General features: G+C 39.9%; 1 protein-coding gene across 2 annotated transcripts in view; it reads right to left on the bottom strand.

Moving 5' to 3' along the window:
* Nucleotides 1-346: 346 nt before the first annotated feature.
* Nucleotides 347-18,358, bottom strand: part of PITPNB (phosphatidylinositol transfer protein beta) — a 64,927-nt gene continuing 46,915 nt past the window's right edge. The window contains exons 9-12 of one of the 2 annotated variants that reach the window (XM_041728830.1): nucleotides 8,902-9,012; nucleotides 7,135-7,257; nucleotides 3,579-3,664; nucleotides 347-2,392 (exon numbers count right to left, since the gene is read on the bottom strand). In XM_041728830.1, coding sequence (XP_041584764.1) covers nucleotides 3,617-3,664; nucleotides 7,135-7,257; nucleotides 8,902-9,012 — 282 coding nt within the window. In that variant the 3' untranslated portion in view covers nucleotides 347-2,392; nucleotides 3,579-3,616. The remainder of the gene's footprint in view (nucleotides 2,393-3,578; nucleotides 3,665-7,134; nucleotides 7,258-8,901; nucleotides 9,013-18,358) is intronic. The other variant, XM_041728829.1, reaches the window with a different exon arrangement.

Here is an 18,358-nt window from a genome sequence, read left to right as displayed (position 1 = left end):
TCCCTACTGAGTGCTTCTAGAAATACTATGGGTTGTCCATATTCTTCACCTTGAAACAGAATTTTAAAAAAACCTCTGAGACTACTAAATAACCCTTTAGTTTTCTGCTTAGCTTTTAAAGGCAGAAAATTATCTAAGAAAGCAAACATAACAGGTTAACGTGGCACAGGTACATCTCAAGAACAAGAGTTTGGAGTGAAAAATTTACAAAAACCACGTTTTTCCTTTCTTGTTTCCAGAGTAGCAGAGCCAAACAGAATTCTTGAGAAAGTGGCAGAGAAGTAAGTGGTCCACAGTATGCTGAACCAGACGTGGCATCGGGGAAACAACCACTCAAGCACACAAGTGGCATTTTGTGATCAAATTTATTTTTTGTTTCAATTTCATTTACTTTGTTTTACTGTAATTTACACAAGAGACTGCCAAGTAAACTAGATATTTTACATTCACCACGCATTCCCTCAAATCTCCACAGTTGTTAGAAAAACATTAGAACCCGTGCACTGGGCATGGATTTCCATGGGCGCCCACACTCCCAACGATGCTACAGATGCCAGTGAGAGTTAAGTCCATTAAAGGAGAGGGCGAGACTCTTTATTTCATAAAATTAGCAATAGTCTTCCTTGCACCAAACATTTTGCAGACAATGATTATGCGTTGACAACACCTATCTTACAACAGCGCCCAGAGAGTAAACATCAGTCTTGATCCTGAGTACACGGAGGACATATGCAGTGTGGGGTTCGGAGCCAAGGCTAATAGGGCATCATGGTGCGGCAGCGATCCTACACACCCTTGTCTGACTCACTGCCACCACCTCGGTAGAGCCACGGGGTGTGTGGGAAAACGGGGAGCAGGGCGGGCAAGGCTGTCAGCAAATCAGATTACAAATGTGATACGACTACAGGGGCTGGCGTGTTGCAGGAGGGACGAGGGGTTCAACAAGACAGTTTGTGACGGGAAGGCTTCAACAACATCACTCTGGCCAAGCTTCCAGGACTGACAGGAGAAAAACTGGATTCGGACAGAGAAAGCTGATAAAAATCTTAACTCAGCTATGGTTCCTTTCTTAAAGAAGGAAGAAGAGAGACGAGGTGGCAGCGGCTGCTAACCAGCATGTTCATGACACTTACTCATGACAGGTTCCAATGGCATCCTACTAGAGAGCACCTACCAGTGGGTGGCACAGCACTGGCTCTTCAGTGTGGCCTCCTGGGCAAGCAGACCAGCCAGTGCTGGGTGCTGCAGCTTTAATTCCTCCCTGCTATCTCAAAAAGGCAGTGCCTCCCCCACAGGCTGTATTTTAATATGAAAAGAGCAAAAAAAAAAAAAAAAAAAAAAGAAAGAAAGAAAGAAAGAAAAAAAAAAAGTCATCACTATCTGTATTCTAGCGTGTAAGCTGTGAGGAATCTAGATCATTTGCATAGTTTCCAAGCTCTAATTTCAGAAAACAGTCATTTCAGAAACAAGACTCCATGGAAGTGCTCTACTTCCAAGTTTTCCTACAGCCTACGATGCTATGAATTTCTTCATCAATTTCTTTGTTTGCCTAACAGGAGCCTGAAAATTGTATAGTGTTTATTATAAATCACAAACTGTCATCTCCTTTTTTTGCTAGGTTTGATGTAGAAAAATACTTGAAATTTAAAATACAAAAACCCAATAAAAATCAGAATTTTTTTTTAAAGGATTTTTCCCCCCTCAGGGCAAACAAGTAAAAATTGGCCAGTAACTATATTCTTTCCTAATAGACAGTGTCCGATTTGAATTTAAGATAATAACCATCCAGAAATAAATCGTTATAAATACATTCAGAGTTTACATTTCAGATTCATTGGAATACCAAAAGATTTTGAATAAATTTTTCTGTGGGAGTCTGTTTTTGGGACTAAAATAAAAATCTGTAAGAGACTGATTTAAAAGAACAGAAAAGTAATAAAAGGCTATATATATATATATTGGTCCACAATTTGACATTTATGAAACATACCAGCTAGTATTACATTGCAGTCAATTTGTCCAATAATGGTATTACTCTGATAATTATTAAAATCTGTTCCAGGTATATATATTGAAAATATTTTCTTTTGCATTCTTGCTGAAGATAGGTACAGTACTTTGGAGAAATTGTACTAATCCTTTCAGTATGTCTGTATGTACATATATACACAAGTGTGTGTATTCTGATCTGTAGCTCTACATGCGTTTTATATACAGCTACAGATATATACACACACAAACATATATACACACGTGGTTGGGAACCTGTGCGTGTGAGTACATCATCACAAGCACACGTCTGGGAAACGTCAACACTGCAAGACACTGGTCAGATTCTTCTTCACTCATCACTGGCTGCACTTGTTCCCCTCACTTGACCTTGATTACGTAACTGTAAGAAAAGTGAGAGGGCAATGTGTTAAAACACAGAGACACACAAAAAATGTCGTTGCGCTACATACATTCTCCAGAAAAGGAAAAAAACCCCTCAATGTGGCAAAACTTTTGCCAGATAATGTACCCCAACTACTCCATTTTAAGAGTTTATTCTCTTGAAGATTTTGGTCTCACTAATGGCATAACATTTTGTTTCATCAGAGGGAAAATAAATTAATTGGAAGTGGAAATAAGTCACAGAACTTAGAAGAACTTAAAAAAAGTTAACAACTTAAAAAAAATTTTTTTAATGAACATTATATTTAAAGAGTGGGCTCTGGAGGAATCCTAGCAGAGTTCCTTCATTCTTATTTGTACAACTGCTTGTGTTCACACCTGAATACCTTGTTTCTCCCCCGTTCCATAATTGGAGAATAAGAGCAGGGAGCACAACTGAGGGGGCAGCAAAGAACCACAGCAAGTGAGGAGTGTTCGGTCTTGTTCTTTTCCTCAATACACACTGCGGTGCAATAGCAACAACTGGTGGCAGTGGACCATCCCTCTGTGCTTACTCATGCTGGCTTGGGCATGTGGGGTAGATTCTGCGGCTCTTTTTCCCGAGGAAAATCTCTTATCTGAGCATATAAATTTGTGTTAGGGAAATAAAGCCATAGAAATGTTTTATAGTAAAAACCAAGGTATATTTAGACATATTAAAGCTAACTGTAAAGGTAACTGAAGATTCAACATGAAGGAAGGCATTGAGATGTTCAGAAAATTTCAACCACAATGAATCACTAAGGTTGGCCCTTCTGATATGGGATGAAGGATCTCTGTTTGGTTTGAAATGTTTTTATTTCTTTACTAACCATATATGGTCCTATTGAGAAACAGGTCAATTAACTGGCCATCAACGAAGAATCAGCTGGCTTCTAGGACACTGCGTGATGAATGAGCATGACTGGCAGTTGGTTTCTGGTTCTAACACTAAGAACTAACTGGAGTTTACTAAATTCAACCTGTTCTAGAGATAAAACTCTTACAGAATAATAGCTTAGTGTCCCATGTCAATCTTTAAAATATGTATCTCTTTAAATTCTAAAAATTAAACCACATTTAACAGTCTCTGCTCAGCAAGTTAACTACCCGTTAACCAAAGGTATTGGTTTTTAAACATTCTTTTTACCCGGGTCTTCACTTACACAGTTTGATATTGTCTCTGACCCTACAGGGGACTCATCTAGACATCAGCAGCCGACGTGCCTCGGACGGAACCCTTCTTACGCATCTAAACGTAAAATAAAATCATGAGCTGCTGAAATCACAGACTCTAAATTGGGTTAGTAAGCGAGGGCAGAAAAAAGATCCAGAAAAGATTGTGAATGACTGCTGCCTGTTCATAACCACATCCACACTGAGAATGACATTCTGAGGCTTCTCTAGTAATGCTGGTCTAAGGAAAATCCTGCAAGAGGCTTTTCTTACAACAGCACAAAAAATGTGTATCTATTCTTGAATCCAGGAAACAAAAGCCTGCAGACTGATGATATGAAATTATCAAAGACAGCCAAGGGGTAAATGAACTGTTGTTCACTAACACAACGTGAGAAAATGCCCTGACAGTCTGACTTATATTTTCAGGTGTGGCCACCTTTGCTGCTCCTGACGCTAGAGTGTCTGAGAGGAGTTCTTTATGGGAAGTTCATTTAAAAGAGAAAGGACAAAAGGAAGAACAAGTGAGTATGGGAACGTATGAGAAACAATAAAGGACATAAAGATGCATCAGAAAGGACAGGCATTAGTAACAGTAGACTACAGACGATTTAAAAAAACTCAATGAGAAAATCAGAAAAGAATGGTCAGAAAAGGAACAGATATTGTAATAAACACATTTCTAGACCTCAACACTTCTCCCCCACCCCAGAAGTGCCAGTTGTGAACAAATAGGCAGAGAGTTTACCCCCAGTACTTCCTTAGCATCTGAGTCTAACCCGTATTTCTCTTCAGGATTCCAGGTGGGAGCATTCCTGTCACGCCTAAGCTCTCAAGATGCTGCTCCTTTCCTCCAGGGCTAAAACCCCTTTGAAAGAAACCCAAATCTTAAAATATTTTCGAACTAAGAAGAGAAATACAATGTATCAAACTCTATCAACAGGCCCTCAAGAAAAGGGGAAATCCCTGGGTAGTGGTGAATACTTAGAAGTCGTAAGCCTTGTCAAGAGGCAGGTGCTTTCTGGGTAGGCGCTTTGGCCTACTACTGCCCAGAATCTGAAGATGCTCACAAGTCAACTATTAGGGCTCAACGCAGCAGCAATGTGATGTGGAATAAAGCACTCCCCAATGACCCAAAGCAAAATAACTTAAATGAATTTTACGTTACAATGATCAGCAGAGAATGCTGAAACTGCCTTGAAATGTTTTTGAAATATTTAACAAACTCCCATGTTTCCCAAACTCTGAACCAACAAAAGATTTCTACCAATGTCATGTGAGAAGTCAATCTGAGCCACACAGGTACACCAATGACATCTTCTAATAAACGGGGCTTCTATGTAACTACCTGTGTAACTACTTGTCTACCTTATGGACGTGCATGGAGAAGCAAGGAGCTGAACCTGCAGGCCTGCGGCAAGAGATGGGAGAGAGCATCCCCACCTCCTGGTCAGGGCACTCACTGTGTTTATGCTGGGAATACTATGTGCCCTGAGACTGAGGACCTGGGAGGGAAGGAAGGGTACTCTCCTGAGGGAAGAGGTCACAGCCAAGTTCTGTTCAAGGGGCCCGGAGGTAGGCAGGGTTCAGAGCTCAAACTAGGGAGGGCTCCATCTGTCACCCTCCAACTATGACCTCTTTTCCTCATGCTATAGACAGTCCTCCTTAGCATAAAAAGCAAAAGCAAACCTCCTTCTTCCAAGTTCAAATCAAGAAAAATAAGCATGTTTTGTTTTATCTCAGCACTGGTAAATCTTTTTTGAAGATACCAAAGTTGTGCCATGAGTTTAGTATCAGAGAATGAGTATCATCATGCCGCCTTCTTTTCTATGTTTAGCTGAGCCTAGCTGTTCAGAGGGGCTGGAGACAGCTGGCAGGTCTCTGGAGCCTAGACCACCTAGAGGGAGCAGAACGAAGCAAGGCAGGGGAGAAGGGACTAGCACTGGGTAGGAGTAGGGGTGTTTTGAGAAGGGCATTCTCAAAGCACTCCTGAAAAGGGAGAGACAGAAGTGGGAGAAGGGGCATGGGGAAAAAAAGGAGGAAGTATCCACGACTTACTCTTGCTGGTTTACATATTAGGGGCCAGCCTAAAACTAAGGGGGTGAAGGAGAGTCCTCCATGCTTGCCATTCTATCACCACACTTCCAAGATCCAGAACTCAGAATCATACCATTAATATGAGAAACAGAGGTCAAAGAGGCTTCTATTGTCTGGCCTAGAAACCAAACTCCAATTTATAATGTTGTCTCCATGGTAAAACATGTCCCAAATTCCAAAAAATCAACTTAAAAACTTTTGGAACAAAATCCATTCATAAGTTGGAGACTGCCGAAAGTTTACTTTCTGTATAAGATAAGGTTAAAACATTTTATTGCCTTATAAAGAAAATACGTCCTAGTTCTCTCAGAAGGTTTGTATAAAGCTAATTAGAAGCAGATCTGCCGTAATCACCAAAAGTAAGCAATTTTAAACACAGATTCTTTATGATGCCGTGTGCCAGACAAATAGGTTTTCTTCTGTGCCAAAGAACCTGATTTGCTGCCATTCTCCTGTGATTAAGTGGAGGTCCTGCCTCACACACAGGCGTTTGTCAAATACTCCCGCCTGCACGGCTTCCAAAACTGGGACTGCTGGCGGGATTCTGGATGACTGCATGGAAACCACTAGCCTATCCCGGACATTCTTTGGGTCCACTTCCCCCCAGGAGGGCCTTACTTTCAACTGAAAAGCAGTGTAGCCCAGAGCAAAAGCAAAACCAGACACTTCTAAGAGGAAGTGGGAAGAATCCATCCCTAGCAGAAAGGGGGCGCTCACAAGATGCAGGGCGGGAACTGGGGTAGGCTTTAACTGTGAAACAGGGCATGCTGATCCCTGGCCCAGGCATTACCTCAGTTCCTGCCTAAAGCTTAAGAAGAGCTAAGGAGGGCAGCCTGGGTGGTTCAGCGGTTTAGCGCAGCCTTCAGCCCAGGGTGTGATCCTGTAGACCCAGGATTGAGTCCCACGTTCCTCTGCCTCTCTCCCTGTGTGTCTCTCATGATTAAATAAATAAAATATTTAAAAATAAAAAAAATGAAGAGCTAAGGATTCAGTGCTAGCTGTGGGAGGGAAGCTGTGACAATATGGCTAGGCTTCTCTACCTAAGAGGGAAGTAGGACTTACAGTACTAGCATCAGTAACTGAACAGTGACAACAAAATGAGCCAAAGGCTATTTAGTCTGATAAAGTGAGTGCCTAAAAGGACTATGAACCAGGTACCATCACAGAGAACTAATGCGTGACAAAGAATATGAAACCATTGGGCATTTAACAGGTAACCAACTCTACATCAGTAAAGCTCTAGGCTACTTTCATAGAAGCTGCTCAAGAAAAGAGAATGAGAACATGTGAAGGGATGTTAGTGTCTAAGAAGCCTGATTTTGAGGAGGGTAATCATTTAAAAAAAGCTTTTAAAGACCCTCTTCTTATTCCTAAGTCTACACTTACTATAAGCATGCACACAGTTTTAGAAAGGAGAAATGAGAGAATTCCCACAAATGGCGGTCTTACTGTCTCTAGTTCTTTCTGAGTTTCATCCTCCATTCTCCTAATGTCTTCCATTGTCAGATCGATCCACTTGTCAATCCAACAAAAAAGTTGGCGATGAAAGTTTGTAAATATCCTTTTTTCTTGCTATTAAAACAAAGAAGAAAAGTAGTGTAAGACAGCAAAAATCTAAGGTTAATAACATATTAACTTTCTACATTCCAATAACCCATGCAATCTACATATATTTGGTTTGAAAAGATCACTTTGTCAATTAGTGGAAATCTCAGTTCCATCCCATTATCATTCTGTAAAACAAAATAAAAAGAAAAACCTCCCTGTGAAATGTGAAACAATCTTTTCTTTGCAAAGGTAGCACAATTTATTAGGAACTGAAAAAAATGTGGCGCACACATTCTATTCCAACATAAACTCCTGCTAGATCTGGTCTATTTTTACTTTTTTCTAAATCTCAGTGACCAAAGGTCAACTCGATTTCTTCTACTATAAAACTATACACAGTCATTCTTAATGTCTCTGCAAATCAAAGGGATACTGAGGTAGAATATGATGTGTACTGAAACAAAAGAATCCGGAGTTCTACGGAATAAGATGCTTACTTAAATCAAGAATAATTACATACTCTCCATCAATTTTTATGCTTCCGTCTTACTGTCACTATATACACACACACACATATACATAACCATGTACATAAATGAGTGGTTTTAATTGCTGCATTATTTAAATTTTACTAAACTTTCCCCAAAAGAGAGAAAAGACACTAAACAGTAAGTACTTTAATACTTTTGGACAATCTTCAAATCTAAAATTTTTTTTCATGAACAGAAGGGACTTCATCAATTACACATGTGACGAACTAGATTGTTAATCTATTACTATGATCCAAGAGGAAGGAAGGAAGCCAATATTTACAGAGTGCCTACCGTGGGCCAGCTGCAAGCAGGCCCAAGAGTAATCACAGTTTCCAGAACATTAGGAACCTTTTTAAAAAAATGTCAGAGCAGTTCCAGCTTAAAAGTAGAAAAGTTAAAAAAAAAAAAAAAAAAAAAAAGTAGAAAAGTTATGGTGGAACAGACATGAGCAGTTGTGGGTTCAGAGATGTCCCAGGGGCTTCTTTATAATGACGACAGAAAAAACAGTCACATCACAGGAGAAGGAGACACCGAAGAAACCCTCCATATTTCCTATGTGTTTACAACATGCGTATCCATTTCTACAGCTCTTTCTAGATCAAACTGTCCATGTTACTTTCACTTTAATAAAGAAGACATAAAAAAGAAGTAATCAGAATCTGGATCCTCAGGTTCTGCCGCCCTAGGTTCAGAATACAACTATTCTCAGTATGGACCTCTAAAGAAAACAAAGTGTTAAAGTTTATGTTAAGAGAGGAATGCGTGGAGGGGGTGAGTGGGTGACCAGCTGGGCTTCCTTCAGCAAGGAAGGCCTGGCCTCTCCCTCCAGCCAATGCCAGGATACCAGGTCCTCTGGGGGACATGCTGTATATGGAAAGGGCTCTCTACGGAACAGCTGGGCAAACCATTGGGAAAGCACTTTGAACAAAAAACTCCTACGCTCTTCTCAAAAGAAAGCCCTTTAAAACCTGCTGGCATCTGTCTTTGCTGTTTCTAGGGAGAAAAAAAGAAAGGCAGAGAGGAATTATACAGGGACAATAACTTTTACCTAATAAATGAGAAAAAGCAATGGTAACAAAATCTCCCATTAATAAGCTACCTAAATTTAAGTCACTGCATTTTGAACAGCCTTTACCTTCTGAATGAAGTTTTCTACTTTGCTTTGCAGTCCCCACCACTTGAATTTGATGGTCACCAGCTTATAGGCACACATCTGAGGACAGTCAGGGTTGTTGGCCAGCTCCTTCTAGATGAAGAAAATTGAAAAGGAGAAATCGTGACTTTAAATATTTATGTTCTGATGAAAACTGACTGCCGTGTAACGACATCACAGACATACATGAAGAAAAGTACAATCTCATATGCGTTTAATTCGGGTATTTGGAAATTCAAAATCATTTTAGCAAGAGCAGTGGTATTCCCTTGCTACAAACCCTCCTTCCACAGACTAAGTTACTTCCTGGCTCTACAGTTTAATAGGTGCATTGTTCGGCCTTACATTACACTGTTCAGATTTCATATTAAATACCAAATGCTATCCCCATTGCATCAACAACAAGCTTGCATATGTCAGGGTTCTCCTAACACCATTAGCACACTCCCACCATGGATGTGTTGACGCACACTGAAGAGCAAAGTGTAGTAGTTGTCTGTGTCTTCTGTGTCTTCTAACAGTGGCACGGGGAGTGGTAGTGTTTATTAACTGAAGTATATTCCCTGCAAGGGAGATCTGAAAAGGGATGCAACAAGCAGCAGAAACCATCTCCAATGACTGAGTGTTTGAAGGCAGTCCCATGCATCCGGACTTGAATTTCTACAAATGATCCTACTTCATAGTCTAAATGGCAGAGTCGGAATCAAACCAAGAGATGTTATGGTCAAAAAAAAAGGGGGGGGGGGGAGAGAGGTTGAGGGCTATCTGGATTAAAAGAGACTAAAGAAGTAAAATATGTCTATAATGTCCTTTCAGAAAACAATATTAAAAAGCAATTAGAATTTGGAACACCTCAGATTACGTCAACCTAGGTTCAGCCAAAAAACTTTTAAACGCACATTTGTGTACAGAGAGGGGGAGAGGGAAGGAGAAAAGAGAAGAGGGGGACAGTGAAACACTAACAACTGGTAAATCCAGGAGGAGGTGGTTTGTTCTATTCTTTCAGTTTTTTTGGCTAACTTTGAAATTTTCATTTGTAAAAACTGGGCAGGGGGTTGCAACTGATGGTATTACTGTCCATTTCTGTGAAAATTAATATAGGTTTCTGCCTTGGGAAGTTCAGTGTACTACATCATATTTATTTTGGAGGAAGGGTTAAGGAGGGGGTGAGCCAGGAGCTTCACATGGGTCGTCTAAGGTGCATGTGCAGGAGACTGAAACCCTCCTAGGCTGACCCAGGATGGGCTCATGCCAGTGAGCAAAAGCAGACATGGGCCTGCCTCTGGAGCTTATGGTTGCATGCAAAGCAGGTACATATCAAAGGATCATGGACCATGGAAGCAGACTACAGGCAGGATCTGGGGAAAGGGCCATTTTGTAAACTCTCAGCCCCAGGGCTGGTGTACTTAGAAGATGAAAGCTACCTCTCAGGACCCTTGTGGGGACTCAGCAAAAACAGTGTGAGCTTCGTGCTTAATACATACTACTTCCCGCTCTCCTTTATTCTTTCGTAGAGCAGGAATTACCAGTTTGAATTTGCAGAACAATTTTAAATAAAACTATTCAGAAGAGTACAAAGTCATGTGCAACACTATGGGGGTATTTTTTAGAAAAGATTATCTTTAAAAAAATAAAGCAAAAAATAAATAAATAAATAAAGCAGATTTCTAACAAGGGTTCTTCCCCCTTCTTCACCACTGTTCTCAGTTTCAGTGCACACTCAAGACACTGAAATGCCAGCATCAGTCACACTGTGTGCCACCATCCCTTCTTATCAGCTGCAACTGATTCGCACATTCTCCTTTCAGTGAGTTGTTTGTGGCAAATATTCATTCCATTCAGCCATATTCACATATTCACATATTCACATATTCAACATACATTCAAAAAATGATGAATTTCTAGGTTGTATTCTAAAACCTCAAAATTATTCATTTGTGCAATCATAGCATGAGACCACATTTCCCCCCAAATCCTCAATAATTTCAAGTGAATTCTAAAGACAGGATAGATGAAAAAATTATTGGTATTATTAATGACTTCAAGTTCTATAGAGTCCTATATGATTGATCAACTTTTCTCAGAATATCTCTTCTGCCGTAACATTTCATCCTATTAATGAGCTAGTACGTGGATTAATCAATGGGGTACCACCATAAGCATTTAAATGAAAACATTATATATACCACAAACTGTCCTTGTGCAGGTTGAGTTCTATGGCAACCCAAGAACTTGGTTAGCTGACTCTATTTTCCCTCCCATAAAACAGAGTACTAACATTAAAATTCAGCATGGATGTGTACGTACACAGCCACAAATACAATCCCATACGAACAAGTTTAACTCAGTAAGTATTAAGAGGGTGTCATTTAGGGATGCTTGGGTAGCTCAGCAGTTGAGCATCTGCCTTCAGCTCAGGGTGTGATCCTGGCATCCTGGGGATTGAGTCCCACATCGGGCTCCCTGCAAAGAGCCTGCTTCTCCTTCTATGTCTCTGCCTCTCTCTTTCTGTGTCTCTCATGAATAAATAAATTAAACCTTAACAAAAAAAGGAGGTGCTATTTACAACCCTATCTGTGCTAGGTGTTGTAAGAGAACACAAAAGTGGCTAGTAGAGAGAAGAGAGTAATTACATGTGTATAAATAACAATTAAACTACTATCCTTGGTGCTAATGATCTCTACTAGAAGGGATACCCTTCTGTTGCTATGGCCTTGGCCTGAAACACTTGCAATTCCCCCTCCCTTTCCCTGACCTGCAGCCCCACGCACTTCAGCTGGGCTCCTATGTGTGGAAGTAGCCAGTCAGCCTTCCACAGGACACAACTAGCTTCTGAGTGCCCAGTCTCACTGCAATTTTCATAAGACTCGTCTTTCAGATTTTTTTCAATAAGCCATGAGCCAGTGTTGAGGTACTCTCTAATCCAGTGAGTGTCACTGAAAACTTTCATATGAAACACAATTTGTGTATGTGAAAAATACAGTTCTTAAAATTACAAGATACACCCGCTAAATAGTAGTGTTGGACTAGGAGTAAGGGCACATGGGCTGCAGTTCCCACTATGCAAAATAACTTCTTACGTAAGGTGGGTAGGATCCTTAACCTCTCTGGGTCTTACTTCTCTGTCAGTAAAAGGAAAAGCTGGGCCCAACTTTTTATCCTCCACCAAAGTGATACTAAAAGCAAGGATGAGTGAACTTAGTTCATCCAAGGTCAGGAATGGCCCAGGGCTACAGGTGGTATAAGTACATGTCCTTGACATGTGATGGCTTGTCTTAGTATTTCCTTTAATTTTGCACTTTACTCTATAATGGGCTTAGTGCAACATCCTCCTGCCCATGCACTTAGACTAAATTTCCTTCCCTGGCGGAGAACCTCTGATACACTACTGATTAGCCCTAGGATACCTTCCAGATGGAGCATTCTATGGTCCTATTAATTATGGGCTGCTGATAGCTTTGCTCTGAAACTCCAAATCACTGGACACCTTGTGCTAAACAAAAACCCTGGGCATTTCCAGAATACCTACTCCCCAGAATTCTACCATTTTATAAAAACAGCAGGATGAAGCATGGTTCTAACTAAAGAGTAAGATAAATTTAATATAAATATACCCATACCACACTTGGACTCCAAGAGTAGAGCATACATACATGACTTCAAAAATTACCTAAGTTGGGATCCCTGGGTGGCGCAGTGGTTTAGCGCCTGCCTTTGGCCCAGGGCGCGATCCTGGAGACCCCGGATCAAATCCCACGTCGGGCTCCAGGTGCATGGAGCCTGCTTCTCCCTCTGCCTATACTGTCTCTGCCTCTCTCTCTTTCTCTCTCTCTCTGTGTGTGTGTGTGACTATTATAAATAAATAAAATTTAAAAAAAAAAATTACCTAAGTTTGTTGCTCACATTCTTTCTAGTGACTCTGACAGTCTGTTCAAGTCAATTAAGGTAATACTGGTAATTTATAAACTAACACTGATCTATAAAATTTAGTTTAAGTGATGGGTCAAAATGAACCTGTTCTCTGAACCATCTTCCCAAGATCCCAAATTTATACTCTAGTCTCATTGGCTTTTTGTTTTCCATACAACTTACAAGTAATTATTAAGAAAACAAATTCAAGGAATATGTACCAATTAAAAAACAAGCAAATGAAGAGCCTGCTGCCTTTATTTCTTGGCCCAGTTCTCTACAGTATCGACACCTCACAGCATGAGGCACAGAGGTGACTTACAGAAACATAATCTCAAATAACCATTGGAGAAAGCTGAGACCACAGAAGCTATGTATTTTTTCTTCAAATATTAATATATATGTGATATTTAAGACTTCACTCAGTTCTGCTTCTCCCTCTGCCTATGTCTCTGCCTCTGGTCTCTCAAGAATAAATAAATAAAATCTTAAAAAAAAGATTTAATTTAGTTCATAAAATGACTCATGCATTCGTCTTTTAATTTGAGCTATGTATGGCCTTAAGACTAGTGGTTAAAATAAAATATGGCTTAAAAATTCTCCACACTTTGGGGCTGGCTTGGTTGAAAGAGCGTGTGACTCTTGGTCTTTATTTAGGATGTAGAGTTTGAGCCCCATGTTGGGTGTGGAAATCATTTAAATAAACTTTTTTTTTAAAGATTTATTTATTTATTTATGACAGAGAGAGAGAGAGAGAGAAAGAGAGAGAGAGAGAGGGAGAGAGAGAGAGAGAGGCAGAGGCACAGGAGGAGGGAGAAGCAGGCTCCATGCCGGGAGCCCGACACGGGACTCGATCCTGGGACTCCAGGATCGCGCCCTGGGCCAAAGGCAGGCGCCAAACTGCTGAGCCACCCAGGGATCCCCTAAATAAACTTTTAAATAGAATGCCTAGATGTGATTAAGTAAAAGGTGAAACAATACTTTTGGCACCACCTTCTTGGGGTGGAATCTGACCCCAAATCATTAGTCTTAAAGCTGTTCATTTTCTATGTATACCACATATCCTTTAACCTGGTAATCCCACTGTCAGAAATGTATCCCAGTTCATTAGGTAAGGAAACACTATAGGTTTATTCATAATTGCAAAAATGTGGACTTAATGGTGAAGTACTTTGTAAGCCTTCCAAACAATGGGCTACTATGCATACATCCATTAAAACCCATGTTTTCAAAGAATGCCTAATCATGTAAAAAAAAAAAAAAAAGGCATAATATGAAAAGAAACAGGTATCTGTCTGTGCATGGTATAAACACTTATTAACAAAACTAAATAAAAATCAGGAAATATCCCTAATAGCAAAAATTAAGTGGTGACACTGTAATTGGTTTTTACTTCCTCTGTGTACAATTCTTTTTTAATTTATTTATTTATTCATGAGAGACAGAGAGACAGACAGGCAAAGACACAGGCAGAGGGAGAAGCAGGCTCCATGTAGGGAGCCCGACATGGGACTCGATCCTGAGTCCCCAGGATCAGGTCCCGGGCTGAAAGCGGCACTAAACCACTGAGTCACCCAGGCTGCCCCAATTCTTTATTTTCAAAACCTAACAAACATATATCATTTTATAATCAGAAAAAGTCCATATATTTCAGAAATACATGACAGGAGTTTTTGCCCTAAGCTGAGTATTTTAGGACAAAGAATTACTTTGCCTTAAATTATCTGGGTACTACTTCACATCTTCATTCTTCTTTGTAAAGAATCTAAATGTTCTCCTACTTCTTTTCATTTTGATGTTTAATAAAAGCTAAACAAAATCAAGCTAAAAGCTAAATTAAGATCTTAAATACATAACTTTAGTCTACTCCATACTATATTTTCCTAATCTTAAACTTCTGAAGTACAAGTGAGCTACATGTGCCAAGCATAAAATATGATACACTCTTAAGTTATTAGATTCTTGTGAAAAAATGTGTAACTTTAAAAATGTGAACAATCTCAATGGGGCAAGTATTTGGGACTCCACATTCGGAGGAATGTTCTAGGATCCAAAGAACCCAAAGGAGTTCCAACTTGTCTGCCCAGCTCTCAGGAGGCTCAATGGGGCAGAGCAAAGCTTCTTCTCTAGCCTTAAACAATACAAATCTTTTCCTGCTCTTTCCTTTTCATCAGGCAAAAAAAAAAAAAAAAAAAAACAGGTAAATAAAGCCAAAATCCAAATTCGGATCATTCATACATAATTCCACCATAACCCAAACTTAACATTCCCTAACCTAAAGCAAAACAGGATTCACTCTCTTCTATATCTAGAAGTAAATACAATTTGGCTGATAAATAGGAGTTGCACAGAGATTAAAGCATGAAAATTTAAAAGAAAAACTGAAAATAAAAGGTAAAAGCTGGATGGTCACCGAAAGACAAGAACAATTAAGAGTTTTATAAAATGAAAACCCTGAGCTAACCGAAGAACCCCAAATTATGACTCATCTCTACATAATTTAAATTTCATCTGTAAAAGAGCAAGCACAAGCTAGTTGCAAAAACGTTTCCAAAATTGTATTTAGTTCTGTGTATTCACTGAATTCCTTACATTTCATGTTTCTAACCATAAATGAAACCCCCATACTCAAATTGTGTTTTTAATTTAACAACGCATATTAGGTTACTCTGAGGTATGTGGATTAGGCCTGAGGGAGAGTAATGTATACTGGAGCCACGCAACAGAACTAAACAAAACACAGCGTGTTTGACTGTAATGGTGAGCAATCAGGCCACGTTATCCACAAGAACTAGTTTCTTGTATCTGTGACAAATAAATATAAACAAATGTAAAAGACAATTAGAAAAAAACAAAACAAAACGAACCCAAAGGCATTTTGGAAACGCATTTTCTGAAAATGTGGTCCTCTTGTAGTTCCACGCTACACGTTAAGTCCACACACTTTCCTACTTAAAATGCATTGGGATGAAGATGGAATTGGTATGTGCTACAGTTAATCAGAGTTAATACTTTGGAAGGACACAGCAGTTTCTAGTAGGCTCACACTGCCTCCATATTTTCATTTGTCAATTTTAGGCAATCTGAATGCTCAATTTCAGCTGTTGATTTCATAATGTAAGTTTCCAATCCAGATTTCACTAAGAAAGTTAAAAATAAATGCACTGCTGGGGCTGTTGCCAGTGCATGCATCAGTAAATATCAACAGAAGATTACAGAATATATGTGAAGTATGTGTACAGAAATTTCAAGCAAAACCCGAATTCCCCACTCAGCCATACCATTCCTTCAATTTTGTTTAGATTTTGGTAGCCATTTGGACAGATCTATAGTGGTACACAGCATGTCCAACATTTGGATGCTTTTTTTTGTTTTGTTTTGTTTAAAGCAGTTAACTTGAATCCAGCAAATACTTAACTAAGCCTCTCCTAGGAACAAACCTTTGTGCTCGCCAGTGCCCCATATTAAGTAGGTCAGACACAGAGCCTATGGCTGAAAACCCAGTAACAGGGGACAAAGGAGGTGGGGGGAGGAAGACAGGGTGAACACATAACCCACTACTCTGATGTGAGACACACAAAGTACCACGAGAAAGGTCACCAAATAAGGACTTCAGTAGGATTCAGAGGTGGAAGATTCCTATCTGACTGGGCAAATAGGAAATGTTAAATGGAGTAAGTAAATGTGAAATCAAAGTTCAAAAGATTAAACCAATCACAGGTTAAACTAATTTCATGAAAATAGGCAAAATAAAAATAAGACAGGAAAGCTTATGTCCTGTGGCAGGATAATCAGTCACATTTTCCATGTCTCCAAACTTCATATTTTTGTAGCTCACACCCATTTTACTAATCAGAACTATGACCTATGTGCTGCATGCTTGTGTCCAATTACTCCAGGAATGACACTATGTACAAGTGAAACCACAGGTTCACCCTTCAGATAATACTCACGAAGAAAACATCATCTCTGACAGCATCAGTAAGAACTCTGCAAGGGGCCCATCCTGTCAAATCACCTCTCGAACTCAAGACACTCCATCTGTCCATGCCTGAATAATCCTCTGCTGCCTGAGAACACAGGCATTCAGTATCCAAGATAAGGTGAGAACTAATCATGTATCGCTCCTGGGCCACTTAGCTTTTTGAAGACATGGAACAGCTTTTTTGGTGTCCTCTGTAGGTGTTGGATAATTCATATGTACTGTTACTTTTTTTTAAAAAGATTTTTATTTATTTATTTATTTATTCATGAGAGATGGGAGTGCGGGGGGGGGGGGGGGCAGAGACACAGGCAGAGGGAGAAGCAGGCTCCATGCGGGGAGCCTGACATGGGATCTGATCCTGGGATTCCAGGATCATACCTCTGGGCTGAATGAAGGTGGCGCTAAACCGCTGAGCTACCCGGGCTGCCCTATTTTTTACGATACATTAAAAACCTAGTTTCCAAACCAGATGCTCAACAAACACACACACACACACAAAAGCCATGTTTTAGGGTCTGTTTTATTATACATTATCCGCAACATGGTCTAACCAGAAACTAATTATTAAGTCTCTTTATGTCACCCACTATAGGTTTTTGAAAGTGAGATTATAAGGAGGGAACATGTTTTAAATGTCTTCACAGCTTTCCTGGTACTCACAGCCATGTCTAGATGAAGACAGGTGAGCACCCTCAGTCTGTCTCCTTGGGGAGCTATCAGGGTTCACCAGGCTCTTGAAGACTCTCTGGGCTGCTTTCTTGCCAGCCTCTATCTCAAAGAGATTTCCACAACTGAGATGTAACTTCTCCCTCAGCCCCACTTCCATTTTTCCTATCTCTGGCCAACAGGACCTTGAGGTATCTTTACTTCAGGCCACTGACAAGCAAGGCTCCTGCTTTCTTTCCACAGATGTGAGGCAGAAAGGAGCCTTTCTCTTCCTGGGCAGGGAACAAATAAGCATTCCTATAATCCACAAAGATGGCTGTCCTCCACTAGCTTGAAGGATCCAGAATAGCCTCTCTGGTAATTCTAAAATGAATCTAAAGTAGGAATGAGCAGGTAAACAGCATGACATAATGTTGCAAAAGCTCCTACTGCCAGAGCTTTTGCTCCAGACTGGAATTAGAACATTAGAACATGCTTTTATGGTTAGAAAGAGCATATATGACATACATATAAAGAGGACATAAAACTTATCTAGAAATTCTAATTTCCAGATCAACATCTTCATTTGACCTGATACACTGTACCTCAATGTTCAGACACCGGAGAAGTTTCCTGAGATATAGCAAGCACTCTAAGGGCCAGACACTTTGGCAAAGCATTCTACAAAGCCCTTCACAGGCATGTTAACTATCTTATATATGTAGACACAGAAGCTTAAGTCTTCATGAGGAGTCTGGATCAAATGAAGAAAGAAATGAGGCTTTGCTATAGGATATAAGTGACACCATAATCTTCAAAGATGGTGTTTCAATTTGTTAAAATGCCAATTCTTCAGTTCAGAGGAGGTAAACTGGAAAGTTAAAGGAATCTAGTTTAATT

This window comes from Vulpes lagopus, chromosome 14 (genome assembly GCF_018345385.1).
Source record: "Vulpes lagopus strain Blue_001 chromosome 14, ASM1834538v1, whole genome shotgun sequence".
NCBI lineage: Eukaryota > Metazoa > Chordata > Mammalia > Carnivora > Canidae > Vulpes > Vulpes lagopus.
The sequence above is the reverse complement of the archived record's forward strand: the minus strand, read 5'-3'. Positions and strand labels throughout refer to the sequence as shown.